General features: G+C 48.6%; 2 protein-coding genes and 1 pseudogene across 6 annotated transcripts in view; 1 reads left to right on the top strand and 2 right to left on the bottom strand.

Annotated features, from left to right (window-relative positions):
• Csgalnact2 (chondroitin sulfate N-acetylgalactosaminyltransferase 2) overlaps positions 1 to 12,824 on the top strand; it is a 35,190-nt gene extending 22,366 nt beyond the window's left edge. Inside the window, exons 8-9 of one of the 4 annotated variants that reach the window (XR_264888.2) lie at positions 2,251 to 2,332; positions 10,260 to 10,277. Coding sequence is in view for 3 of the 4 variants with exons in the window: in XM_005411763.2 (XP_005411820.1) it covers positions 2,251 to 2,332; positions 10,260 to 10,552 (375 nt within the window). In the remaining variant the exon portion in view is untranslated. Of the gene's footprint in view, positions 1 to 2,250; positions 2,333 to 10,259 lie in introns of all 4 variants that reach the window. The other 3 variants (XM_013508394.1, XM_005411763.2, XM_005411764.2) reach the window with 3 other exon arrangements.
• Positions 12,825 to 14,767: 1,943 nt separating this feature from the next.
• On the bottom strand, positions 14,768 to 17,061 carry LOC102025515 (annotated as a pseudogene).
• A 3,468-nt stretch (positions 17,062 to 20,529) lies between these two features.
• Rasgef1a (RasGEF domain family, member 1A) overlaps positions 20,530 to 26,968 on the bottom strand; it is a 28,311-nt gene continuing 21,872 nt past the window's right edge. For both annotated transcript variants that reach the window (XM_013508392.1, XM_013508393.1), the window contains exons 3-13: positions 26,624 to 26,746; positions 25,490 to 25,627; positions 25,016 to 25,237; positions 24,586 to 24,663; positions 24,312 to 24,443; positions 23,874 to 23,976; positions 23,717 to 23,796; positions 23,066 to 23,257; positions 22,433 to 22,556; positions 22,099 to 22,171; positions 20,530 to 21,978 (exon numbers count right to left, since the gene is read on the bottom strand). In XM_013508392.1, coding sequence (XP_013363846.1) covers positions 21,954 to 21,978; positions 22,099 to 22,171; positions 22,433 to 22,556; positions 23,066 to 23,257; positions 23,717 to 23,796; positions 23,874 to 23,976; positions 24,312 to 24,443; positions 24,586 to 24,663; positions 25,016 to 25,237; positions 25,490 to 25,627; positions 26,624 to 26,746 — 1,290 coding nt within the window. In that variant the 3' untranslated portion in view covers positions 20,530 to 21,953. The remainder of the gene's footprint in view (positions 21,979 to 22,098; positions 22,172 to 22,432; positions 22,557 to 23,065; positions 23,258 to 23,716; positions 23,797 to 23,873; positions 23,977 to 24,311; positions 24,444 to 24,585; positions 24,664 to 25,015; positions 25,238 to 25,489; positions 25,628 to 26,623; positions 26,747 to 26,968) is intronic.

The raw sequence follows: 26,968 nt of genomic DNA on the forward strand, positions 1-26,968 counted from the left end.
GCTTTGCCGCTGAGCTAAATCCCCAGCCCCTCTGCTTCCTTTTAAACTTGGATGAGAAGTAAATAGCACACAGATTAAAAATAATAATAATAATAATTCACAAACATTGAAATGGCTAACCTTACTAGGAATAAATCAAAACAGCTGTATAATACTTTTTTCTGTCGTGAAATTGCTGCTTTTAAAACAGCCTTTCTATCCTCAGCATCACAAAAAAACAAAAACCAAACTCGCAGCCATGCACGTGCAGCTGGTGAGGGGCAGGCTCATCCTCTGGCCCAGTGACTTTCATGCCCAGGGTTCCCCCACAGGTCACCGGGGCTGCAGAGTAGCCAGCACAGACGTTGACAGCATGAGATGCAATCACAACAGTGGCTGTGAAGTGAGGCTGAATTACAGTGCTGCAGCAAATACTGTGAAGCAAGAGGAAAGGAGCCGAGATGTAACTAGAGCACTGTAAAGGAGGGAATGGAAGTGGTGGGTGTGTTTTTGGCGGCATGTTAATAACAATAGCTAGTGTTGTGTGTGCCTGGCACTGCCCTGCTCTACCTGCGGGTGAGCTCCTGGAGTCCTCTGCACAGATGATGGCACAGCTGGGCCACGTGGGGGGCCCACATACCACTGGCAGCACAGGTGGGCAGCATGCCACAGGGCCTGCTCTTATGCATGGCACAGGTGCCTCTGGCGTCTGAATTCCATACAGATGGTGGGTCTCTCCTCAGCCGGCACTGTTCACTGGAACCCCAGGCCCAGGACCCTGTGGGTGGTGGCTCACAGGGTCTTTGTTGTGACAGAAGCAGAAAAGATGAGATAGTAAATGGTGTGCAGATAGTTAAAGCAGGCCAGGTTGCAAAGTCCAATTAGGGTATATGTGTGTGTCAATTAGAGGATACACGCGCGCGGCTTTCCTGAGAAGGGATATTAGGGACAGGAAGGAACCAGCCAAGCAATGGCTGGGGAGGTGGCTCCAGGCAGAATAGCTGCTGGGCTCCCAGGGTGGCTAGAGAACAGCACAAAGCTGCTTCCCCTTGTGGTGGAGAAGCACGGGCAGTTCAGAGCCTTGTTTCTGCATCCCACAGCTGAGATTAGTGGCACACTCTGTAAAGAGGCCAACGGAAGTATTCCAGGCTTTGGGGCCACGCAGCCCTGGTAACTGCTCAGCTCACTGTGTTGTAAAAGCCACAAACCGTTTGCAATAAATGTGCACAGCATGCCAGCCTGAATCTGTCTAGTGCCAGTTCTTGGGCCATCTCTGACAGTAAGCAGGGAACCTGTCTTCTGGTGACGCAAGCATCCCTGCACTCCAGGTATTCCTCAGGACAGCCTGCACAGTTAATGGGTACTGGCTAGGTACCCTGCTAGGTCTTTGTCAAGTTGATGGCTCTTGTCCTGCAAATCACCTGCCCGTGCAGATCAGCACAGACTGCATGATTGAGAATAACCTCAGCTTGCATGATATACAGAGCCTGAGTTCACTAGCTAGTGGAAAATCTTTTGCTCATGCAGATTACTGTATTTTTGTTTTATCAGGGTTTAATAACTTAAGTATATGTGATTTTTTGCTTTTTTTATGTTAGTGAGGATTGAGCCCAGACCCTTTGCACTGAGCTACAATCCCCAGTTTTTCTTGTTTTGAAACAGAATCTTGCTAAATTGCCCAGGCAGGGCTCAAGTTTGGATCCTCCTGACTCAGCCTTTCAAAGTACAAGAGTTATTGGCATGCACCACCATGCCGAGCTAATGGTAATCTTTTATCAGCCATATAAATGAGAGAAAAAAGTATCCTTTGGAAAATAACTTGTTGCCGGGTGTGGTGGCACATGCCTGTAATCCCAGCCCTTGGGGAGGCTGAGGCAGGAGGATCCTTGAGTTCAAGGCCAGCCTGGGCTACAAAGTGAGCTCAAGGCCAGCCTGAACTGCATAGCGAGACTCTGTCTCAAAAAGACAAAAGAAAAAAAAGAAAAAAACTTGTTTCATTATGTATTAAATTTTCTAAATCAAATCTGGTGATGCACAGTTGTAGTTCCAGCACTCAGGAGGCTGAAGCAGGAGGATCACAAATTCAAGTGCACCTGGGTAATGTAGTCATTTAGCAAGACCCTGTCTCAAAATAAAAAATAATAAAACAGTTGGGGATATAGTTTAGTGAAAAAGTTGTAGGTTTAACCACCAGCACCAAAAGTAACAAGAAAAGAAACTTCTAATTTATAAGGGATTAAATTGAATTTTTTTCCTTTTTTTAAATTTAAGGTTCATAAAAAGGATTCTGGTTTTTGGCGAGATTTTGGCTTTGGAATGACTTGTCAGTATCAGTCAGACTTCCTGACTATTGGTAAGTATGCAAATTGAAGGATAGAACTTTACGTATTTACTCTAGACTTTCTGGCATTTTTCGAAGGTATCAGAGTTTGAGTTTTCCTATTAAGTGTTTCCAGTTATATCTAGAAAAATAAAAGACAAAGTGAATTTATAATTAATGTTATTTTACTAGCAAAAATGATATAATAAATATACAAGTACAATATGAAATTTACTAGTTCCTTCAAAATCAAAGCACTGATAGTTTTTTAAAACACTTAATGTTTTACCATATTTATAGTTGTTTGGAGTACTCTTAAAAATATCTCCCTCACTGGGTATGGTGGCACACACTTGTAATCTCAGCATTCAGGAGACTGAGGCAAGAGGATCACCGTGAGTTCAAGGCCATCCTGAACTGCATAGTGAAACACTGTCTCATAAAGACCAAAAACAAAACAAAACAAAACAAAAAACCTCTAGCCAGCTGTGGTGGTGCATGCCTGTAATGCCAGGTCTTGGGGGAAGGGACTGAGGCAGGAGGATCGTGAGGCCAGTGTGGGCCACGTAGTGAGTTCAAGGCCAGCCCAGACTGCATAGATGTGTCTCAAACAAAGATCTTGCTGTAACTGTACTATTGTGCTGCTAGGTTATTAGAGCTGCAAGTTATCATGATTATCTAGTCTTTGGACTTGCATTGTTTTTAGAGATGAACCCCTTTTTAATTGTCTGTTGGAGTATTATACAAAGTCTCTGTATTAAAGACAAAAGAAAGAGCTGCTCTTTCTAGCTTGATTGAAGAGGGAGTTTAGGAGTTGGAGTCTCTGGCTTAGCTGTCCACTCTGAACCCAAAACTGTGAGGAAGAGTCTGAGCTGGCCTCTGTCCCCACTGCAGCATCAATCTTCCCCACAGAAATAAAATGCCAGAGATCAGGTCAGGGAAGCAGGCTGAAATCATTGCACATCTCTTGATTGATTTATTATTTATTATCCCTTTCTACAGCATAGAAGTCATAGAATACGCCCTGTGTACATTCTGAGTCCACATGATATTTAATTTCATAATTAGTCATTTGTTTTGGAAATTTTTCCACTTTGTCTATTTATCATTATAATACATAAATAATGGAAAATCAGGAAATAATTATAAAAGCCTGATAAATTAAATGCCCTTTTCCTTGATCTTGCTTAATAAAACAGTAAATGTCCTTCAAAAATAGATTTTAACATCTTTAGCAGTATCTTTTTTTTTTTTTTTTTTTTTTTTTCCAGTACCGGGAATCGAACTCATGACCTTGCACTTGCCAGGCAGGCACTGTGCTGCTGAGCTAAATCCCCAGCCCCTTTAGCAGTATCTTATGTACTTGGAATTCCTTATTTATTTCTTATATTGCAATGTTATTGACATATAATTCATATATCATAAAACTTACCAATCTAAAATGTACTCATTACCTGAGTTCTACAGTTATCACCAAATTTAGAATGTCATCACGCAGAAAGAAGCCCCATGCCTATTTCCAGCCACCCCTCTTCATCCCCAGAGCTAAGCATCCACTAATCTGCATCTGTGGCCTTGCCTTTCTCTCCTGGGCGGTTACTGTAACACAGCTGTGCAGTCTGTGATCTTTGTCCCTGGCTTCTTCCACTCAGTGTAATGTTTCCAAGGTTGATCCATGGTGTAGCATGTGTCAGGTACTTCATTCATTTTTATAGCTGGATAATCCTCCTTTGTGTAGTTGTGCCACATTTTGTTTATCTGTTTTGACAGTAGATGTTTGGGTTCTTTCTCCTTTTTTGACTGTTATGAATACTGCTGCTGGGAGCACCTGTGTATACTTCTTTGTGTACAAATAGGCTTTCTGTTCTTTCAGCTGTATACCTAGCATAGCCTTGCTAGGTCATGTGCTAACACTGTGTTTAACCTCTGAGGAACTGCTGTGCTGTTTTCCAGAGTGGCTGAATCAGTTTATCTTTCCACCAGCTCAGTGTCTTTACATCCCCATGAGTAGCATGCCACTTACCTCTCTTGTTTCTAGCAATCACAGTGGGTGCAAGGTGGTATCTCCTTGTGTGTTTGACTAGTTTTTCTGATGGCTAATAATGATGAGCATCTTTTCATGTGCTTGCTGCCCATTTATATATCTTGCTTAGTGGAATATCTGTTCTTATCCTTTGTACATTATTAATTGGGTTATTGGGGTTTGTTAGGATATGTGCAATAAGATTTTTCATTATTTGCCATTATGTCTGTATATTTTTTTCTGCTCCTTTCTCATTGTTCTCTCTCTCTGATTCTCTCACTGTGTGTATGTTGGTACACCCAGTGGATCTTTCATTTCCCTGAAGCCCAGTTCATTCTCTTTGTTCTTTCTTCCTCTGTTCATCAGACTGCTCTCCATAAATTTGTCTTCAAGTTCTCTGACTTTTTCCTTTGTTAGTTAAGATTTACTATTGAGTTAATCTGATGAATTTTTCATTTCTTTTATTATACTTTTTTAACTATAGAATTTCCATTCAGTTCCACATATGTAGTAGTATATATGTATGTGTAATATCTGTCTTTGGTAGTAGTCTTTATTTGATAAGACACTATCATCTTACAATCGGTTACTTTTCAAGCATGAGTTATTTTGATTCTGTGAGTATTCTTGTATTGACTGCTTTGGAGCCTTTGTCTGTTGAAGAAAACACATGGCCCTATCACTGCAGTCTTTATCACCTGCTTTTTCTCTGGTGTATGACCATACCTTCCTGTTCTTTGTATGCTGTTTAGTTTCTGTTTTGAAAACTGAGTGTTTTAGGTAACATATTGTGGCAACTGTAGATATTGACACCCCATGCTTCTGAGGCATGTCTTTGTCTTTCCTTACTTCTGCATTAATGTGGCTGAATTATTTGGTGAATTCTTTCTCCCTCCTCCCTCAACCCTACCAGTGCCAAGCCCCTGATGCCACTATCAGAGCACATGCAATTTCTTCCTGGGTGCACTGCATTTGGCAGGGCTCTCTTGGTCTCTTCCTGTGTCTTTGTTGATATCACTTGCAACTGTCAGGTACACTGGCTGCTCACTAACTGCTGTCTTGTTTTTGATAATGCTCAGGGCATAAATTGCTCTGTGATGTGAACCAATTAATTTGGGCCTTTTTAAAGGGGTAGTTTTGGAAGCAGTCTTTGAGATTGGTTTGGAGCCCAGAAGAAATCTTAACTGACTGTCTCTGTGGTGCTCTCTGGTAACCTAGCTGGCCTGCAGTTTAGCTTGTGGTCTTTGTGGAGTTACCATCCTCCTTTTAATTGCTTATAACCACACTCTTGTTTTCAAGAGCCTCCTTCTTGAAGCTTGATCTTCCTTATACTCTGTTTCAAACACAGTCAGTTCCTTTAAAAAGAGCATTGGAGCTGTGTGTTCTTATGGACTTCTTCCCTTGGGAGAAAAAATCTCTGAGCTTCTGCTTGAAACTGGGAACAACAACAGTAGTACACTTCTCATAAACAAAGTGACATCCCTGTGGTAGGAGCAGTAGGGCCCCCAATATTCTCTGCCTGCATATCTAGAATAAAGCCTTTGTACTAATGGTGTAACTAACTGGTGAGGAAGGGAGTGATACCCCTTGGATAGAGCTTATCCCTTTCTCTGTTTCCTCTCTGTATTAGTCAGCTTTCCCATTGGTGATACGAAATACATGACACCCACAGCTTAGAAGAGAGATTTGTGTTGGCTCAGTTTCAGAGGGTTCAGTCCATGGTTGACTGGCTCTAAGACAAAAACATCATGGTGGAGGGGCACAGTGGAACAAGCTGCTTAGTTCAGAAGCAGAGAAAGGGAGCAGTGCCCGAGAGGAAGGGGACAGGGCCCAGATATAAACCTTAAGCTAACACTTCCACGACCACCCAGACATACCCAGAGTGTGCTTTACTAATCTCTGGGGGGCTCTCAAACCAATCAAGTGGACAATACAGCTTAATTGTCACATTACACACTTTCCTCATTGCTGAGACAAAATACCTAACATCCATAATTAAAGGAGGAAAGATTTGTTTGGCTCACAGTCTGTAGAGGTTTCAGTCCATAGTCAGCTGGCTTCAAGGTAGGTTGGCATGGCAGGCAAGCATTCAAGAGGAGAAGCAGTTCATGGTGGGCAGAAGGTAGCAAAGCAAGCAAGGGATGATCACAGCTCTTTCTATCCCTTATATCTTATTCAGGCTGCTTAGAGCAGGTAGCACTCACACCCTTAATCCTAGTGCCCTCGATCTGAGCATTGTACCATGAATCAACTGCAGCATCACACAGCTAGATCCAGCCACCTCTGAAAAAGCCACAACTATGAGACTTTGGGGGACATCTAAACACAAGCTATAACATACTGCTTGTCAACTTGATGCTCAAACACATCTCTTTAAATTATGCTTAATCCCCAGATAGACACAGTAGCAAGCTTACAATTCTGTTTCACATGATACAGCTATCCTACATACAGCTGAAAGTGAAATAATTCCTTACCCCAAAGTCTCAACAGTTCAATATTGCTCAAAAGTTCAAGTCCAAGTCTTCTCTAAGATTCATGGCAAACTCTTAGCTGTGAACCTCTGAAAAATTCGAAAAGTGAGTTGCTTAATACCAAAATACAATTGTACATGTCACACATTCCCATTCCAAAAGGGAAAAAGAGAGATAGAAAAAAAAAAAGGATCAAAGCGGACAGAAACCCAGCAGGACAAACATTAAGTCCTGCAGTTCTGTGTCCAGCTTCTGGGGCACATGATGGTGAGATACGAGGTCCAGTGGACTTGGGCAGCCCCACCCCTGTGGCTTCTCAGTTGTAACCCACATGTCTTCTCTGGGGCTGTGGTTCTGCTCGCTGCCTGCAACTTTCCTTGGCAAACATGGCATGTTCCCAGCATCTGACTTCCTGGAGTCTCCACTTTTTAGTTTCCTTTCATAGCTTCAGCCACCTCCTCTGAGGGCCATGCAGAGGGCCTGGCTGCCATGTCCAGCACAGCTCTCAAAGTTCCCAGGGGGAAAGATGGCAAGAGGATGGAGAAATAAAGATAAGAGACAATATACAGAAAGCTGAGGTCAGGTATAGCCCTCTCTCCAGATAGGAAGAAAAGGAACTGCTCAACCACTGCAGCGTATTTATTTATTCATTTAGCAAGTTGATGTCAGGTGAAACCCCTTTGCTTAACAACTAACTCACCTCTCACACCTCCTGTTCTCACATGGGGCTGGAATACCTGTTCGCCTTGGTGCCCTTGAGGCATTGTTTGAGTGTTCTGTGCTTTTGGCTCCATATGTGGGAACAATCTCCAGATCAGCTGCTCCTGACTGGCCTCCAAGCCTGCCTTTGAAATCTTGGTGGAAGCCTCCATGACACCACAACTCTTGCATTTTACATACCTGGAAAATCATTATTACATGGATGACACGAAGGTCAGAAGTATCACATGAGTGACACCAGCATGAAGATGACCTTGGACCATGTTGCAGTAGCCTCTGAGTGCCTGGATGGCTCAGCATGGTGAAGTGAGTCTCAGGGAACTCCAGGGAACCAATACCCTAGGCTGCCATTCTTTAGCAGAGGGCCTAGGGCCCTCTCTTCTCAAGTGAAAAGTTTATACTTTTGCACCTTTGAGCCTGCAATGACTGGGGTTTTGCTGATTCCTGAGACGCCCTCAAGGTGGCATCTTGAGCTGTTGGCAAAGTACTTGGTGTCTTTTTAATGGCACTAATCTCTTTAGGAACAGCACCTCCTTTGGCCCCAGGTTTATAAATGGTTTCTTTGTGGGACAAAATTTAAATTTTTCAGATTTTTCTGCTCTGCTCTTTGCTCCTGATTCTCACTGTAAATCTGCCTAAAAAGAGCAAGCAGTACTCTTGCAACAACCTGAACCTTTGGCAGCCTTGAAATTTCCCTCACTAGATCAGTTAGTCATGCTCAGTTTTAGGACACAGGCAAAATGTAGTCAGTTTATTTGCCAGAGTATAACACACATGGCCTTGAGTCTTAATTCTCCATTAAGTTTTACTTCCCAAGTGAAAATTCATGAACCCGGCTTTTATTGTCTGCATTCCTATCAGCATTCTGGTCTGAGCTTTGACCAGAATTGTCCCTCATGCTCTGCTTACAGCATTCTAGGCTTCTTTAGCCACACCTTTGAGCTGTCCTAAACACTTTCTGAAAACCAGTTCCAGTGGCTGCTGAACCACATGGTCAGGTAGAGTCCCAGCAACAACCCCACTTCTTAGTACCACCTGCAGTTTAAAGGAGGAGAGGTTTATTTGATTCACAGTTTCAGATGGTTCACTCCATGGTTGAGTCGTGTCCAAGGCAGAAACATCATGACAGAGGGGTGCGGTGGAACAGTACTGCTTAGTGCATGGCAGCCAGGAAGCAGAGCAGGGGAACATTGCCTCAGAGGACGGGACTAGGGGGCAGACATGTACCACAAGGTCACACCTCCATGACCCACCTAGGTATACCCAGAGTGTGTTCTAGTAATCTCCTGGGTGGCTGTCAAGCCAGACAAATTAAAGTCAAGCTAAACTGTCACATTCTCTCATTATACATATGTTACAACTTTTGTAGTTGTCCCTCAGTTCTTGGATATTCCATTGTGTTTTTTTCAGTCATTTTTCTCTTTGCTGTTAGCTTTGAAGTTTCTGTTGTTATATCCTAAAACGCGAAGATTCATTCTTCAGGCATGTCTGGTCTTCTAACGAGCTCATCAAAGATGTTCTCCATTTCTGTTACATGTTTTTGGTCTATAGATTCCTTTTAGATTCTTCATAAATTTCCATTTTGCTTACATTGCTCATCTCACATGTTGTCTACTTACTCCTTTAGACATATTAATCATAATTGTTTTAAATTCCCAGCATGGTAATTCCAACATTTCTGCCATATCTGACTCTGGGTCTGGTGTTTACTCTCTCTTCAAACTGTCTTTTTCCTTTTACTCTGTTCAAAGCTGAATTTAAGGCACTGAGTGGACAGGACTGTAGTCCACGGGCCTTGGGTGATGTGGGAGGTGGGGCAGCGGGCACACTACAGCTCTGAGAGATCCAGTACTTACAGAGGCTGTGTCCCTGCAGGCCCACTCTTTTTCTTAAGCCGGATGGCTCATTGGCCTAGAGCTGGTACTTCCCTTCCACTGCTCACTAGGTCCTGGTGATGTGGTTTTTCTTCAGGTCAGGCCTTGTTGTGAAGAATAGGATGCCCTGGTGTGTTTCAGAATTGCTTCCTTTCCCCTTCCCTTACCAGAATCACTGGAGAATTTTTCTTACTCATTTAGAGTCACTTCTCTGTCTGTTTTGCTGATTTGCCTATCTCTACCTCTGTTAAACCTCTGTAGATGGGCATTTCTTAGTGTTTAGGCCTCACCCTTATTTTCCTTCAGAAATTTAAATAATTTCACTCATTCCTGTGGCTTTATGGACTCCTTTCCAAATTTCTGTGTCCAGCGTGGCCCTTTCTTTTTTTCTGCCCTCTGCAAAGTTTTCTGCAGCCCCAGAAAACTTGAATCTCAAAGGGTAAGAGAATAAAGGCCAGCTGGTATATGCCTATAATCCCAGCACTCAGGAGGCTGAGGCAGGAGGATCGCCACTACACAGGGAGTTCAAGCCCAGCCTGAGCTACATAGATCCTGTCTCAAAAACCAAAAATAAAAATAAAAGAATAAAAATGAAACCTTGATCGTGGCAACAGTGTAGGTGATGTATATTTCCTTCTCCTTTACTGACTTCCTACAGAACTCAGGTTTATACTGTGTTCTCAGATGGTTAACCTCTTTCTCGTGCTCTCAGCCCCCAAGGGGGGAGACAGCCGCCTGCTGACTTCCACGAGCAGTGGGCGCCATGCAGTGCTCTGTGCAGGGCCAAGCCATTGCACTGCAGTCCCCCTGATGCGGGCTTGTGCGCCTCCGGCCAGGCACCACTGACAGCGTGCACTTTGATTCTGCAGGTGGGTTTGACATGGAAGTGAAAGGCTGGGGTGGAGAAGATGTCCACCTGTATCGGAAGTACTTACACAGCGACCTGATTGTGGTGCGGACCCCACTCCCTGGTCTTTTCCACCTCTGGCACGAGAAGCACTGTGCAGATGAGCTGACGCCAGAGCAGTACCGCATGTGCATCCAGTCCAAGGCCATGAGCGAAGCCTCGCATTCCCACCTGGGCATGATGGTCTTCCGGGAGGAGATTGAGATGCACCTCCACAAGCAGGCCTACCGGACGCACAGCGAGGCCGCGGGGTAGCACTCGAAGCGTGCTGCGCGCAGTCTGACTATAAGCCAGCAGTATTCGTTCAGCCTTACTTCCTCTTCCAGGCGCCATGCCTGTCCTGGAGAAGACACATTTCTTGTGTGCGTTCTGATGTTTTTGCAATTCACAGTTACAAGAAGAAAAAATGAGTGCTTCAGTGCAAAGCCTGCTTTGTGATGTACTGCTCTGTAGAGTGGTCAACGAAAGGAAATCAGTGTTTGCCCCAGAAGTAGCTTGGGATTCATTTCTACCTGGGGCCTGTGTTGTGAAGGCAGGATTATGCGGTGCAGTTGCACCAAGATGAGGTGGTGAGCTGTGCGGCTGACCTGTAGGACAGCAGCTTCCTGTGGGGTGCAGACCCGCTGCTCCACCTGCCAACCAGCACGTCAGTCAGCCTGCTCCCTCTTTAAATGAGAGCTTTGCTTGACAGCATGAAGAAGCAGTGGGTAATGAAATGCTGCATCTGAAATCCCACCTGGTCGACAGAAGGTAGAAGTAAAGCCCCATAACCTACTGTTCCTTAGCCTCTAGAGGTCCGTCCCTAAGCAAATGGGTAAAAGTGCAAAACAGGTTAGAATATAAAGTATATCACCATGTCCTGGATTAGTAGTCAGAGTTGCTGTCAGCTGCTTTGAATGAAAGTAGTACATGGAAACATGTTTAACAGAACACTTGGTACACTGGCGTGCAGGCTACCCGCTGTGTCCCAGGCGGAAGTTTCCATGAGCCAGACACATGGGCCTCCTGAGAAGGCGCAGACTGGACCCGAGAGTTTGGTTTCTGCTTTGCCTTTCCTCATTTAGCATGGATTCATTTATATTTATTATCCTTCATTTTCTAATACGCTAATATTTGCTACATCTGTATTTGCATTACTATAATACTTTGAGTGGAAAGAGCATTTCACTAAAGGAGAAGAAGAGGTGCAAGATCAGTCTGATGTGAGAGCAAGGATGGCAACCTAACAGACGTGAGAATGGCTGTGGCTTTAGAGAAATATGTCACTTGCAAACAAGATGTTTTAATTCAAGTGTTACATCAGTGAGACAGGATGAGTAAGAAGTTACAGTCAGACAGGACTGTACTGCATTATTTATTACACATGGCCCTTTTACCATTGGGGCAGTTGCTATATCCAGAAACTGGGAGAAAAGGTGAAGGGCATGCATAAGCTTGTAACCTTTGCCTTTTTAAAGGGCCCTGATATTTGTATATAAACCCCCAAAATTCACAGAAGTATTGATGATATGATTTACTGTTTTTGCTCAGTAAGTCATATCGTTTGAACTGTTACAAATTCCAAATTTCTAGGTGCTACACAAATCCAATTTTACAATAACTAATTGTTCTTAGAAATTTTAAGTTGGGAGAATGTTTCTTAAGTTACATAAAAGATATCTCCAAAGTAATGCAGGCCATTGTCTCCTTTTGTATGCAGCTATTTATTATGAAGACCAGTGAATTATGGTATTAAAATGAGAGAATTAAATTATTGGCAAAAGTAAATTGCCATTTGCCTTTGTGGAATAATCAAGCGATTTTCTTTTTTTTTAACTCCCGTTTTTTAAAACTAGCTTATAACTTAAAGATGGAAACAGCACTGGAACTGTCGCTGTGTTTTTGACATTAAATGGTACTAATAAAGTATTTTATTACCAAAAGTTAAATAAAAACCATGGTAAATTAATTACTATAAAATCTCATAAATACAAAATATGCATAATATGCCATTATGTACTTCAAGAATAATAAAGCAAACACCAGCGCACCACCACCCAGGTGAAGACACAGGCTCTGGGCACCCTTTGGTACCACATGCCTCGCCCTCTCCACAATATTTGACTCGTGTGATGTTTCCACTTGCTCTTTGTATTTTTCCCAACTACATATGTGTCTCTGCCCAATATACTGTTTAATTTTGATGTTTTTGAATTTTCATATATATATATTATATATATATAATTTCATTATATGTTCTCTTGTACTCAGTATTAAGTTTTAGGGGTTCACCCATTGTTAATCTTGAAATTAGTTCATTAGTTCATTAGTTTGTTACTATGAGTTCAATAGTATTCTATTTTTTTTTTAATTTTAAAGAGTAAAAGAAGGATAACAGTAATAAGAGGGCTTACCAAATTACAGACAAAGTGGTGGGAAATTATCAATGGTTGTTGTTTTACATATTATCATCTACAAGATAGCTTCTCAGAATAGTATTCTATTACTAATATACGGTGATACTTTAAAATTCTATTTTATTGATAAATCTCTGTGGTGTTTCCAGTTCTTTGTTATTCCGCTGTCTGCAGTTTGGGTGTTGCTCGTCTGGGTTTGCTGTCCCAAGAGTATGTTGTGACCACAGCCAAGCCCCTCTCTTGGAAGCCACCTGCAGTTCTCCAGGAGCGGGAGCAGCTGTGTGGATCCCACCTTACAGCCTTGGCAACACCCAATTTCATCAGACCTGTTCATTCTTGCCGTTTGAGTGGGCTATAGAGATGGATTGTAGTTATAATTTTGCATTTTCAATTTTTTTGCCCATTATTAGCAGTTCCTAGGCATTCCCGACGTACTCTAGACAAAACAGTTCTTGGTTAAATGTTTGCAGATATCTTCTCCCAGGATGTGGTTTGTCTCTTTCCATTCTGATGGTACTTTTTGATGAACAAAAATTAATATGGATAATCTTTTTCCTTTGTGACTTCTCCTTTTTAAATAAACTTTTTTTTGGAACAGTTTTAAGTTCAGAGCAAGACTGAACAGAAGGTGCAGAAAGTGTCTGTAATGAGCAGTGTCCTTTTACCCATCGGTTCACTTTCTGCAGTTTCAGTTAACCATGGTTAGGAAATATTAAGTGGAAAATTGCAGAAATTCATAAAACTTCAGTCCACCCCCTTCTGAATAGTGTGATGAAATCTCACACTGTCCCGCTCCATCCTGCCTGGGACATGCACTATCCCTCCATCCAGCAGGTCTACACCACGTCTGCTGCTCACTGCGTGGCCCTCTCGGGTATCAGGTCCGCCTTGGCAGATCACAGTGTCAGTTCAAATGCGAAGGCCAGCCCTCGCCTGCACTGTACCGCGGTGCTGTGTGGCTTACCTCCTGTACCTCAGCACGTGGGTCACATCCTACATCCCTACATGAAGGGTGAGTGCCATACAGGGTCTTTGAAGACAGAAACCACATTCACATAAGCTTTATATGGTATATTGTTGTAATTGTTCTGTCACTAATCTCTTAATGTGTTCAATTTATAAGTCAACCTCCTGGCATTGTATGTGGATGTGGAGCTTGTGTGTGGAGTTTGGATCTACCCAGGCTTCATGCATGCACAGGGTCTGGCACATGGCCGCTGTGGGTGAGGGCACAACTGTTCCTCCTGTTCACACACGTGCAGCCCCCACCAGCATCCTGCCCTAAAGTGATGGATCAGTTAGGGTTGATGGACCTGCATCAACGCATTATCACCCAAGTCTACAGTTCACACTGGGTTCCTTCCCTCTTGGGATTGGATTGTCTGATATACCAGGTTTCCATTCACCTACTGATGGGCACTTTGGTCATTTCCTGGTTTTGACAGTTTTGAACAAAGTTCTGTAAGGTTCCATGGATGGGTTTTTGTTGGGATGTAAGCACTCAGCTCCTTTAGGCAAAATCACAGAGTACAACTGCTAGATTGCGTGGTAGCATGTGTTTGGTTTTGTAAAACTCCCAAGGGTCTTCTAAAATGACTGTGTGACTTTGTATCCCACCAGCTGGGAACAAGCGGTCCTGTCCCACCTCCTCATGACATTGGTGGGTCTGTTCTAAAATTGGCTGTTCAGAGTTGGGCATGGTGGCGCACACCTGTAATCCCAGCACTCGGGAGGCTGAGGCAGGAGGATCGTTGCAAGTTCGAGACCAGCTTGGGCTACAAAATGAGTTCAAGGCCAGCCTGAACTGCATAGTGAGACCCTGTCTCAAAAAAGACCAAAAAAAAAAGTGGCTGTTCAAATCGAGCCCTAGTAATATCTTACTGGTGCCTTGATTTGCATTTCCCTGTGAACATGGCTATGGGGCATCTCTGCATATGTTTGCATTCCATCTGTGTGTCTGTGGTGAGATACTGGCTCCTAATTTTTGTCAGTGATTATAACTTCATAATAGGAAAGGGTTTCTTAAAGATAATGCATATTCTAAACATCTCAAACAGCTTTGCTTCATTCAGATCTACAACCTAATGGAGAGGAGTTTTGCAATGTCAGACGAGGACTGCATTCCTCTTTCCCCAGCACTACCTTAGGGGGGTCCTGTACTTCACCTCCACAAGTCCTGGCCAGCTGAGGGCAGAAGCACAGCACCTTGATCCCCATCTGGGAGAGCTTGGCCAAGCACCTTGTTCTTGAAAGTGACAGTGGCTGCCACAGCTTTTATAGTTTCGTATAAATGTTAGAATAAACTGGTTTCACAAAAAAATTTTATGAATATGGGGTCTCACTGAATCCATAAGGTCACTTTAAGAAGAACAGCATCTATATGATGTGGGGGTTTCAATCCCTGAACATGACATATCTGTCGACTGTACTGTCTTTCAGATGAGTCTGTAATGTTTTCATATAGCGAATTTACATGTAGTTTTGTTTACATTTTTGCTTTTTGATAGTATTGTACCTGTCTCATCAACTTTTATTGTCTCTTGCTGGTGTTTAGAAATCATTAATTTTGCGTGCTAATTTTTGTGTTCAGAAACCTTCCCAAATTCTGATGTACAGTCATCCCTCTCAGTTCATGAGTGCTTTTGTTTGAGAACAGTCTAGTTCACAAACAGAGCATCTGGCAAAATTTGGGTTGGTTTTTGTATTTTTTTTTTTTTATTTTTTTAGAGGGGGACAAGATCTCACTATGTGGTTCAGGCTGCCCTTGAACTTACTGTGTAGCCCATGCTGGCCTCGAACTTGGAGCAACCCTCCTGCCTCAGCCTCCCAGGAACTAGGATGGCACACACCAGCTTCAAGAGCTCAGCTTGGATCATCTTGTTGGAGGGCTCCAGCTTCAGCGCTGCCTGTAGGACGGGACTGGCCTCGCTGCAATTGCCCTGCTGTGCTAGAACCTTGCACCTGGGGAACAGCACCTTGACGTTGGGCTAGAGCTCGAGCACCAGGCTGCAGGAGTGCAGGGCAGCACAGTAGTAGTCTAGCTTGAGCTATGAGGCTGTCAGGTTGTTGAGGCACTTGAACTTCAGCTGCAGCAGCTGCCCTTCCTCCTGAAAGGTCATGTCCACTTTGGCAGTGGAGGTGATGGCCTCGATGGCCAGATTGTAGGGGTTGGTGGCCAGCGGTGGTAGTGGGTGTTGCTGTACTCGCACTTCCACTTGGCTCCTGGCCTGTGAGCAGCTCCAGGTCACTGCTGTCCTCCACCGTCTTTAGGGGCACCTCCAGGCACAGCACCACATGTAGGGGTGTGGGGGCTCCTGCTCCAGGGGCCATAGCAATACTTGGAGTCGGCAGTGACCATAGCTGTCTTGCCCACATCCATGAGGGGCATGCTGAGGTCCAGGGCCTGAATGACATCACAGTTGCCCAGGGTGAAGGCCAGGTCAGGCTCCTTCTGTACCCGTGTGCCATTCTCCGCAGCTGCATGGTCACCACTGGGCCCTTGGTGGGCGTGCGCCACTACACCCGCCAACATGTGGCAACATTTTGTTTTTGTTTGCATTGGGTGACAAACACAACTGAAGCCATCTTTTCCACACAAACAAACATGACCATCTTTTCTAAAATCATAAAACAAATTAAGTTCATGAACCAAAGTACCACTGTGCTGCTAGTTTATTTTGCATTTTTCCTCTTATACAGCCATAACATATCTGTGAGAGCTTTGTTTCATTTCTCCATTTTCAGACATTGGATTTCTGTTCCTTGCTTCCCTGTGTTCTCCCATGTGTCCTGCCATGATGGTGGCCGTGGGATGGGGCTTGTCAGACAGAGGCCAAAAAAAAAAAAAAAAAGACGAGGCCAAGGCCATCACATTAGCATGTCATCTGTAACAACCATGTTTGCTGGAAGATTTTGGAGAAAACTTTTAACAGGCTAAGAAGATTTCCTTCTGGTTTTACTTGTTGAGTTTCTGTCATGCTTAAGAGCATTTATCAAGTTCCTTTACTACAGCTGTCAAGATGATGCTGACTTTCCCTCCTATTGATGAACTGGGTTAATAGGTTTTCTGAAAGAGCCTCACATTCCCAGGGCAGGTCACATTTTATCCTTTGTGTTGCTGAGTTTGGTTTCATACATGTGCACACACGTGTCCTTTGTGCAGTGTGTGTGTGTGTGTGTGTGTGTGTGTGTGTATGTGAGATTGAAATGTCCTCATCTGTGTCTCTGAGGAGGACTGCCTGCCGCTTACCTTTCCTAGCCATGGTGGCCTTTTCTATGAAGGTTATCCAAGATTATAAAATAGGTCACCAATGCTCTCCCTTACCATTTTTAGACGCATTCAATTCTTTCTTGAGGCTCTGTCGTGCTGTTCAGACCACCTGGGCATGAACTTTCCTGTAAGAATTGGGATCACTGCTTCCATTCATTTAATGATTGTAGAACTATTTAGGTTTTGTTTTTTCCTAGAGTCAGCTTGTTCTGTAGTATTTTAGGTCAATTATAATTTTCTAGAAATTTATACTAATCCATTTGAAAGTTTGGAAGAAATTTACAGTTACCTTCTTTCCTTTTCTCCCTCTCTCCCTCTCTTTCCCTGTCTGTCTGTCTGTCTGTCTGTCTATCTATCTATCTATCTGTCTGTCTTGCTACTGGAGATTGAACCCAGGGCCTTTGTGTGGAGCTACATCCCCAACCTTGTGTTCTGGATTTGAGTCCTTTCTCAGATTTATATATTCCAAATATCTTCTCCAAGGAAGGGCCCTATTTTTCACTCTCTTAAACAAAAGTTCTGAATTAAAGTCCAGTTCACCAATCTTCCTTCATAGCTAGAGAATTTAATATTAAGTAACCTTTGCCTATTCCAATTTGTAGTAGAATTTTCATGTTTCTTCTAGATACTTTCTTGTATTGACTTTCAATTTATATCTACAGTCCATCTGGAAATTTTTTTGTTTCTTTTTAATTTTTAGTTTTATTAGTCACATTTCCTTGCATAGTGACACCACTCACTGTGGGAAATTGGTGAGTCCTTACAAAGTCAGCTGTCGTACATACGGATTCAGTCAGACACCAGGCCAAAAACCTTATGCAACAGCTAAGACAGCAGGGCTGGGGGTTTAGCTCAGCGGCACAGCACCTGCCTGGTAAGCGCAAGATTGAGAGTTCGATTCCTGGTACTGGAGAAAAACAAACAAACAAAAAAAACCACCTAAGACAGTTATGCTTAGTCAAGGTACACCTTTAGGTACATTTTCCATGCTGGATTACAATAACTTCTTTCTTTTTTTCTCTTTTGCCTATTTTTATTTTGCACTTTGCTTATACATTGAGTTTCTTGTATAAGAAAGACCATGTGATACGTATTTAAATAATTTTTCCAGGTGGACTACAGGAGGATCTAACATTGTTTCTTTGGCGAAAATGCTGATTGCAAACTCCACCTCAGTTTGCCTGTAAACATCTCCATGTGCTCCTTCATGGAGGCAGTGTGTGCTGAAGGCCGGAGAGTACTGTTGGCCGCTCCCTGCAGCCACACTACATGGCGCTCCCCTCTCCTGCGGTTCCCTCTGTGCGCTGCCCACGTGGCGCTGGCCTGGAGCGATGGAGGGCCAGGCTGTCCCCTGGAGTCCCATAGTGCCCTTTCTGTGTATCTGCATGTGGGTATTTTCTGATCCTGCTTGAGATTCTTTGGGCTCCTGGGATTGTTGTCTTACATCAGTTGTGGGACGTCCTCGGCTATCGTGTGCTGGAGTGTTGTCTCTGCCTGGCCCTTTCTCGGTCGCTCTGCTGTTGTGTACGAAACTGTCCCTGCAGCCTCCATGACTCACGCCCGAGTTCTTGGCTGTGTTCTGTGTTACATAATGGTAATTTCATCTGAATCGTGGCCAAGCAGATTTTGAAAACACTAAATAGAACACGTAGAAATGAAAACTGCAATAACTGAATGCTTAAACCTCAGTGGCTAGGAATAACAAAAGATGAGACAGGGCCAAGGGGGGATTTCAAAGCCTAGAGAATAGGCCAGGTGTTTGCTTCTGCTGAGTGGTTGGAGACAGGGCCAGGCTGGGACCACGCCAGACTAAATCCTCTGCTTGAAGCCTGTGGGCCAGTGTGACTTGTGCTCACAGCCTTGTGAAGCTCACAGGGGATCCTGGGCTCCATTCAGTGCCCGGGGTCAGCCCAGGTGGTTCCCCTAAAGCCCCGTGGTGGGCTCGGGCAGCGGTTGGCCTCAAGCTTACTGCCACCTGAGGTGTGTTTCCATGGGTGCCAGCACCCTTTTCATCCTCTGCGGGAGTGTGCTGGGTCTCAGGGTGCTGAGAACGCATGAGCCCTCATACATGGGGTGTGATGGGTTAGCATCTGCTGCAGACGCATGCCGGGGCCCGGGCCTGTTGGGTACACACTTGACGGCCCCTTCTCACCTTCCTAACTTAGGACTTCTTTTGAGGGGAATACTGATGAACACTGTTAGACATGATCTAAACTGGCCGTGGGTGGGTTATAGGGTGTGTGTTTAGAAAATTGTTCTAAATTCCAAATTTACGTGAATTTTTTCCCTCAGATAAGCTTGTGTAGTGGTTGAATTTAACCGCAGAGTGGATCTTTTGATGGTAGTGTGCCTCTGCTCCAGGACCTGTCCTGTGAGAAGGTGCTGCAGTCAGGCTTGCACCCTAAGCCTCCCCTGTCCTGACCCAAGACCAAGGTGGTCATGACTCCATTTAACTCTGAGCAAGTGGAGCTTGAAGAGCTAAGTGACTCATCCCAGCTGCTGGGAGCTGGGACCAGGCCTCAGGCCCGGAGCTGCCTTCCCACCCACAGTGCTGACCGGGCCTGCTCGGCCTCCCTGGGCGTGGGTATGCGCATCCCATCACAGGAGTCTCCCACTGTGGCTCTGTTCCGCGAGTGAGTGAGGCGGGGGTGATGCTGCAGAGGAGCCAGCTGTACTCCGGAGGCTGGACCAGTGCACAGGCATGGGGACTGCGCGTGCGTGGGGAGGAGTCGCCCACACACAGCTGCCACTGGTGGGAGCGCCTAGGGGCTGGTGTGCTGGCGGGCATGCCTTTTCTGTGTGCAAGGGTGTCAGGGACACAGGCTGCCTAGTTCATAGGGCCTGCAAGAGACATAGGGGCTGCTGGCCTGGCACCAGCCCAAGAGCCACTGCGCAGAGGAGCCCATCAGTGCCACCCACCCCACGGGCGCCGGAGGGCTGGGCACCCTGGCCACACCGCAGCATTCAGTGCCCATATGCGTTCATGACCAGCATCCCGGGCAGTGCAACCACAGGATGTCCTGTCATGCAGACAACTTCCTGCCAGGCAGCACTGGCCTCGCAGGATGCCAGACACTGAGCTCGTCAAGGCCTGCAGAGCTGCAGCAAAGGCCTCATCCAGCAGGCTGTCACCAGGAAGGAGGGAAGGCAGCGGGGCAGGGCACCAGCTCCCCCTCTTTCCTTCCCAGGCTGGGGTGTGCTAAGCACACCCTGCTATGTGTGTGACTCATGGCCCCACTATGCCAGGGAACTGGCTAGTCCTGCAGGGAAGGGGCCTCTGTGACCTTAAGTAGGTGTCCTCCAAACATGTGGCTGCACACCACCACACCCAACAATGTCTTCTGCAGCGTGCTTTGAGGGAGCAGGACTGGAGTCCTGTCCAGGAAGCAGACGGAAGCTCCTTGCCCAGGCCCTGGGGCTGTGGTGGATTCTGGCAGCTGCTGCCACTTCCTCCTCCCCTTCTTCCCCTATCCCTCCCCTCCATATCCCCTTCTCCTCTTCCTCCTCTTCTTCCGCTCCTCCCCACCCCCTTGCCCAGCCTCACTACACACACAAGCGCAGGCAGGTGGGGGACGACATATTCTTTTATTGATGCAAGTATGACCAATCACACCAAAACTGACATCCTGCATTATGGTACAGCTTTATACTCAGAGATCACCTCAAGATACCAAAACATTGAATTTAGGCTAGGTATCAAACCAGGAAAGGAAAGTAGCAAACGTGAACACTGTTTCAAGTACTAGAACTGAGACCAAGCGCACACTGACATGAAGGCTCCTCAACACATGGGAAATGTTCTAACTTTGTATCCAAATATATATTCTCAATTTCAGCCTTTCTTATCCCAAAGCGTAAACAGAGCAGTACGCACTGTCCTGTGCAATCCGTCCCTCGGGCAGGAAAGTGCAGACACCGGGCACGGTGCGGCTCAGGCCCCTGGAGCCCAGAGAGGGCAGGGCGAGGCGCCCCGAGGGAGACCGTCGGTGTGGCCTACCGCACCACCGACCCGGTCAGTAAGGCCCAGGGTTTGTGCCGGGAGGTTGACGTGGGATGTGGGTGACACCCACTCCGGTGTGCGGCCCCATCCCAGTTGGGCAGTTTTGTGGAAAGGGCTCCAGTGGACCTGCCTGGCGATCTTCCAGGTTCAATTCTGTGCAAGGGGGCGTCGGGCACCGCACGCACACCCACGGGGCTCCTCGTCCCTCTGTGTGGGGTTTCGGGAGCAGCTTTGGATGGCACCGTCCCCCTGTCCACTCTGTGATCGCCTCAGGACAGCTCAGGGTGTTTTTCAGTTACAAGCCCTACCAGAAGGCCAGCAATCCCTGTTATTTTACATTTGTTCTTTTCGAAAATGCAATTAAAGATCCATCTGTAAGACTTGGTCTTACAGAAAACACACTGCCAGGCCACCCCCTTGCCCTCCCTGACCCCTAAATCCCTGATAAAGTAAAATGAAAATGTAAACTTTGGAAAGCCCGCATCGAAGGCTCGCCGCCCTCCGGCCGCCCCAGCCCCTCCCCAGGAGCCGCTGCCCAGGGCAGGGCTCGAGCAGGAAGACCGGACCCCAGTACCCTCTAAGGCACTAACCCGACATCAGAGACTGGCTGGGAAGGTGTCCGAGCAGGCAGGGCTCACGCTGCTGCTTTTGGTTGGGTTTTCTAAATATTTTCTCATAAGATGTTCATAATCAAAAGTAGAAAATAAAACTCTACATTTCGTTAGAAGATGCTATCATGGATACCATCTCCCTTGATACTCTTTCCCACCCCTCCCCAAAGCAGGGCCCTGCCCTGTTACTCAAAATAAACAAAAATCTTTGTAAGTGCCAAAGGTTGATGCATGAAATAATTACCATTTTCTTTTTCATAAAAGTTATGTACAAAATGGACCCCAACCAGTGAGGCCTCCCGGTCTCAACCCACATCCGCCATGACAGCGCAGCGCATGCGTGAGCGTCGCGGCGTCCACAGGCGCAGGCGCATCCCACTCAGGCTCTGTGAAGGAGTGTGGTCCTGGGGGACAGGGCACAGAGGTGTTCAGTCTCCTGCGGGAGCTCGGAGTGCTGGGCCTTCTCACCACGTGCCCCAGCCTCCCATCCACCTTTTGGTAGCCCTTTGTCCCCGTATCCCTACCTGAGGGCCTTCCAGCTGTCCTTCTCCATGTGGTTCTCGGGGCCTTCACTCTCAAAGGAGGCGATGAAGAGAGCTGAGGGACAGGGAGGCCTCAGCACCCCCGCCCCTGGCCTCTGCCCGCTGCGCCCAGCTGTCCCTGCCAGGGGCCTAGGACCTCCACCGAATGCAGGCACCTACTGTGAGGCTGCCTGTCAGGGACTCCGAGCACGCCGTCCTCCTGGCAGCCTCTCCTGTCCTCTGTCACCTGCCCACATCCACCCTGCACAACTGCCCTGCTGGCTGGCGGCTCGAGTGGCCTCAGAACCCTGGGGCTGGGTGGAGTCGGGGCGCTCACCTTCCTCACTGTAGATGGGCGCGGTGAGCAGGTAGCTCTGAATCTTCTTGTCCTTCTCAAAGGGGCACTCCACCTGCGTCCAGGTCATGAACTCGTGGATCTGCCTGGAGATCTCCCAGAACTTCTGAAGGGACACAAGGCCAGTGGGATGTCTGTCACCCTGAGCTTAAAACCCATGGTCAAGGGCAGGGACCTGGCTCTGGTGTCCAGGTGGCAAACCTGCCGCGTGATGGCCATGATCCTCAGAGCTGGTCTGGCCCTCAGGGCCCTCTGTTCTGCTACCCAGTGCAGCAGCAGGTTCTTTGCTGTCTCACTCAGGCCCGAGCAAGAACCACGCACCTGCCCACTGCCACACAGGCCTCCCCAGGCACCCTGTCCTGCCCGCCTCTCGCCCAAAGCCCTGACCCTGGGCCTGCCCTTCCTCTGCCTCCCTGGTGAGTTCAGTGCTGAAGTCAAGGACCTGGGTCAGTACAGGTTCCCATGGCCCAGGCTTTGTGACCAGGTCGCCCCCTAGAGGGCAGGAGCTGCGCCTCCAACCTCACAGCCAAACAGTAGCCCACCCGAGGAGACAACCCTCCAAAGCCCCAACAGGCACCGGGACACATGGCTTCTGCCTGTCACCATGCTGGGCACCTTGAAGTTGATGTGTCCGTTGGGCAGGTGGTTGGTGTGGATTTTGTGCAGGAAGTAGATGTCCTTGACAAAGAGGTTGAACACAGGGATGACGATCTTCTCGCGGCTGCTGTTGGCCGTCTGGGACCGCTGCGTGGCACCCTGCAGGGCCGTGCGGTAGTTGCAGAAGTTGCTGGATGGGTCCATGTGGTGCTGCAGACAGGATAGGGGGACTGCTGAGCCCCAGACCACCATGGGGTGCCCTGGAGCAGGTTCCTGCTGAGCCCAGGGCCTTGGAGACGTGTGGCAGCCACGGCCCTGCCCACACCCGTCATGCCCCCAACCCTGGCTCAACGCCTCCCAGACCCAAGCTGTTCCACAAGGTACAGACATTTTGCAAAAAGATGGATTGCGTGCTCAGACACGTGGGCAGAGCCCCAGATGATGGTCTCCCAACCTCCAGGCCACCCAGGGGACCAGGGACCAGGAGACATCGCCCAAGGAGGCGGCCGGGCTGTTCAGGGGGCAGGGTCCCTTCTATCAGACTCTGACATCTGTTCTCTGGCTGCCCACCACCCGAGGGCAGAGTGAAAAGAAAGCCCCAACCTGCCCCGGGGCCCTGGGCCACTCAGGATGCTGTGTGGGGTGAAGGCACTGCACCCAGACGCCTACCTCCAGGACATCAAACTTGGCTGTCTTCACTTTGGACCACGTTTTCTTCAGCCGTGCCACAGGACTGAGGTTCATGCCAGCTGCAGGGACAGTGGCAGGGGTCAGGATCCATAGCAGGAGCAGTGAGGCCCCTGCCCGACCTGGCCCTGCCACTCACAGATGATGGCCATCATAGAGTTGAAGTTCCCGATGTTGAAGCACTCGCGGGCCACGTCAATGAAGAACTCCAGCATGCGGGTCCGGTGCTTCTTCTTCACCACCTACGGAGTGGGGCGGCTCAGCGCGCGCACCGCCGGGCACAGGGCTGGATACCCCAGACACACTCTGTTCTCGGCTGCCCCTGGGGACCCAAGGACCAATGAAGCTCCCACCCTGGGCTGGGGGAAGGGTACTGGGCACAGGGGTGCCGCTGTCCCTTCAGGAACCCTTGCATTGGGGTCCCGAACTGCCTCGGCCCTGGCAGTGGGCAGTCACATCTTCCACCTTGAGGCAGGCAGAACAGGGGTTAGAGCCTCCCTGGAATGGAGGGGCCGGCTGCTCACCTGCTGTGATGCTCACTGGCACACCTCCATGCCCGCCCTGCCCTGCTGCTTACCCGGCATACCTCGGTGGCCACCAGCATGCTCAGGCAGTTGAACCAACTGTCATAGGCCTCTAGGCTGTAGGTCTTGGCCACATCTCCTCGGCACTGGGGGACAAGGCAGGTCACAGATCCAGAGGACCCTGGCTGAACAGCAAGCCCCATGCTGGCCCTGGTCCCCCACCCGGGCCTAGCCATGCCTTCCCAACACATGCACCCCATGTGACCATCACAGCCCCCTCAGGCAGTCACAGGGAAGTCCCCACACTGCCGTGCCCGGCTCACTCACCCTGTGGTGGTTGTCCAAAGAATCTGTGTGGCTGATGATCTGCATCAGGTCCTCAGGGTGAATGCTGCTGACCCTCTCCTGTAGGGACAGCAAAGGAAGTCACCTACCTGCCTGAAGAGGGGATAGTGACATGGAGCAATGTGGCCCTCCACCCACACACACCCCAGCCTCCATCCTGGGGCCACCATACCGCCTGCCACCCAGCCCCTCCATTCCCAGGGCTGCTGTGCTCCTGGGGCCCGGTGCAGGCAGACGCCTGCTACCCTGTGCACACAGCCAGCAGCCCCGCGGCAGGACAGGGAGCCAGCACCCTGTGTCATGGGAACGGTCAGCAGAGTCTCTGTGGCTCTGGCCAAGGGAAGCTCTGGCAGCAGCCTTGGCCCCGTGGTGGTGAACACAGTCGTCTGCTTGGGCAATGCGGGGCACTGACCAGCTCGATATGGGTCAGCTGCTGGGCCAGCACCAGGGGGTCACAGCACACGCCCAGGATGTCCTTCTGTGCTGCCGGCGGTTTGGCCTTCAGCACAGGTCCCTTGTCCACAGCCGGCAGCCGCAGCTTCTCCCGAAGCTCCTGAAGCTGGCTCCGGGCGGCCAGGGATAGCAGCAGGCTCTGGATCATCTGTGCGATGGCCTTCTTCACTGTGCCATTCTCCTGTTGGGAGGGGTCGGTGAGGGTGCCACCAGGCCCCACCCACCACAGAGGGGCACCCCCACCTCCGGGACGCACCCGCCCAGACCTGCATGCACGCAGCCCACTGCAGGGCCAGGAGATGCCCACAGCTCCATACGTGGACTGTCATGAGGCCAGCCTGCCACCACCTGCGGGCATGGCAGGGTCCCGTGAAACCACGAGTGGGGCTGTCTCTAGACTTCCCCTTCCTGAGGTCACCGCCCCCACTCTCACCTCATCGCACTGGGTGACACGGTGCGCGATGGCCTTGAGCTCGCCCAGGGCCTTCTCGTCCTGGAAGTCGTAGGGGAAGGCCTCTGTCCACTCCTTCAGGAGCTGCACGATCTTGGCGGAGAAGGACTTCAGCTTGGCCTGGGCAGTGGGGACAGTAAGACCGCCAGTCAGCGTGAACCCTGAGACAACAGCCATGCTCCCCAGCAAGGGAATCCTGTTTGTCTCCCAGCCCCAAAGGTCAGCTTCGTCACTTAGATTCATTTTCAAAAGCCCTACTCCATCAGCACCATAACACAGAACACTGGTCTCATCTGCTACAGTTAGACATCACCCACAAAAAGCGCACGGTGAAGTAACATTAAATGAGACTCCACAGCAGGCTGGCACAGCGGGCTGCACTGCAGCTGCATCAGCAAGGTCCTCAAACTGTGGTCACCCAGACCACGCTACACCCACACCCAGGTGGGTGCCACCCCCACAGAGGGTCGAGGGGTGAGGGGGCAGGGAGGCCATTGTCCTTGGAAGATGCTTTGGGACCTCTGCCCAGAGGGGAGAGCAGAGATGCAGCGTTCACGCTGTCCCCCCAGACCAGCCAAATGCCGCATAGACCAAAAGCCCTCCTTTCCCCCACAGCTGCCTGGAACCCTGCTCAGGTCCCTGCCTGCCCCACCCCAAGCCAGACTGTGATGCCACAGGGCAGGGTGACTGCCTACTGTTCTGGGGACCTAGGCCACGCCACCTGTAGCCAGCCACCCTGAGGAGACAAAGGGGTCACAGACCACCCATGGCCTCGCTCTGCAAACCTCAGTGTCAGGAACCTTGGCCACACAGGTGGAGGCAGAAGATAGAACAGCTCACTGCACCCTTCTACAGGGATGCTGGGCTTGGGACCTGAGCTCCAGCAGTGGCTTCCAGCCAGTCCAGTCAGTGACACTGAGGATACCTACAGTGAGCAGGCACCAGCCTGGGGACTCTGTACCCCAAGCTCTCCAGACAGCCTGACCGCACCTTCGTCTCTGCCAGCAGAGGCACCTGTGCAGCCAGTGGAGGTTCAAGGCCGTAGCCTGGCAAGAGTGCTCAGCTGCCACTCGAGGGTGCTGGCACCCGCCCTCCCGGCAGCGCCCTCCAGCTCACCTTCTCGGGCCCAGCTTCCAGCTGCTGCCTCTGCTCCAGGCAGATCTGCCCAACACGGGCCAGCAGGTCATGTGGGGGCATGAAGACACGGGAGGTCAGCAGGAAAGTGAAGATGAATGTCCTCTAGGGAGGGACACAGGACACAGACCACACCATCAGGGGCATCTGCACAATCCCAACCTCGGGCACGGTGCTACTGGAGTCCCCACACCCCCTGTGTGCCTGCCTCCTGCCCAGCCCACCCTGTGCCCCAGGAGGGCCCAGAGGCCTGTGGTATAGGGCCAGCTGGTAGGCGGGAAATTCATAGGGCAGGGCCAGTCCACGGACCCAGACCCAGGGGACCTA

This window comes from Chinchilla lanigera, unplaced genomic scaffold (assembly GCF_000276665.1).
Source record: "Chinchilla lanigera isolate Chin_1 unplaced genomic scaffold, ChiLan1.0 scaffold00145, whole genome shotgun sequence".
Classification (NCBI taxonomy): domain Eukaryota; kingdom Metazoa; phylum Chordata; class Mammalia; order Rodentia; family Chinchillidae; genus Chinchilla; species Chinchilla lanigera.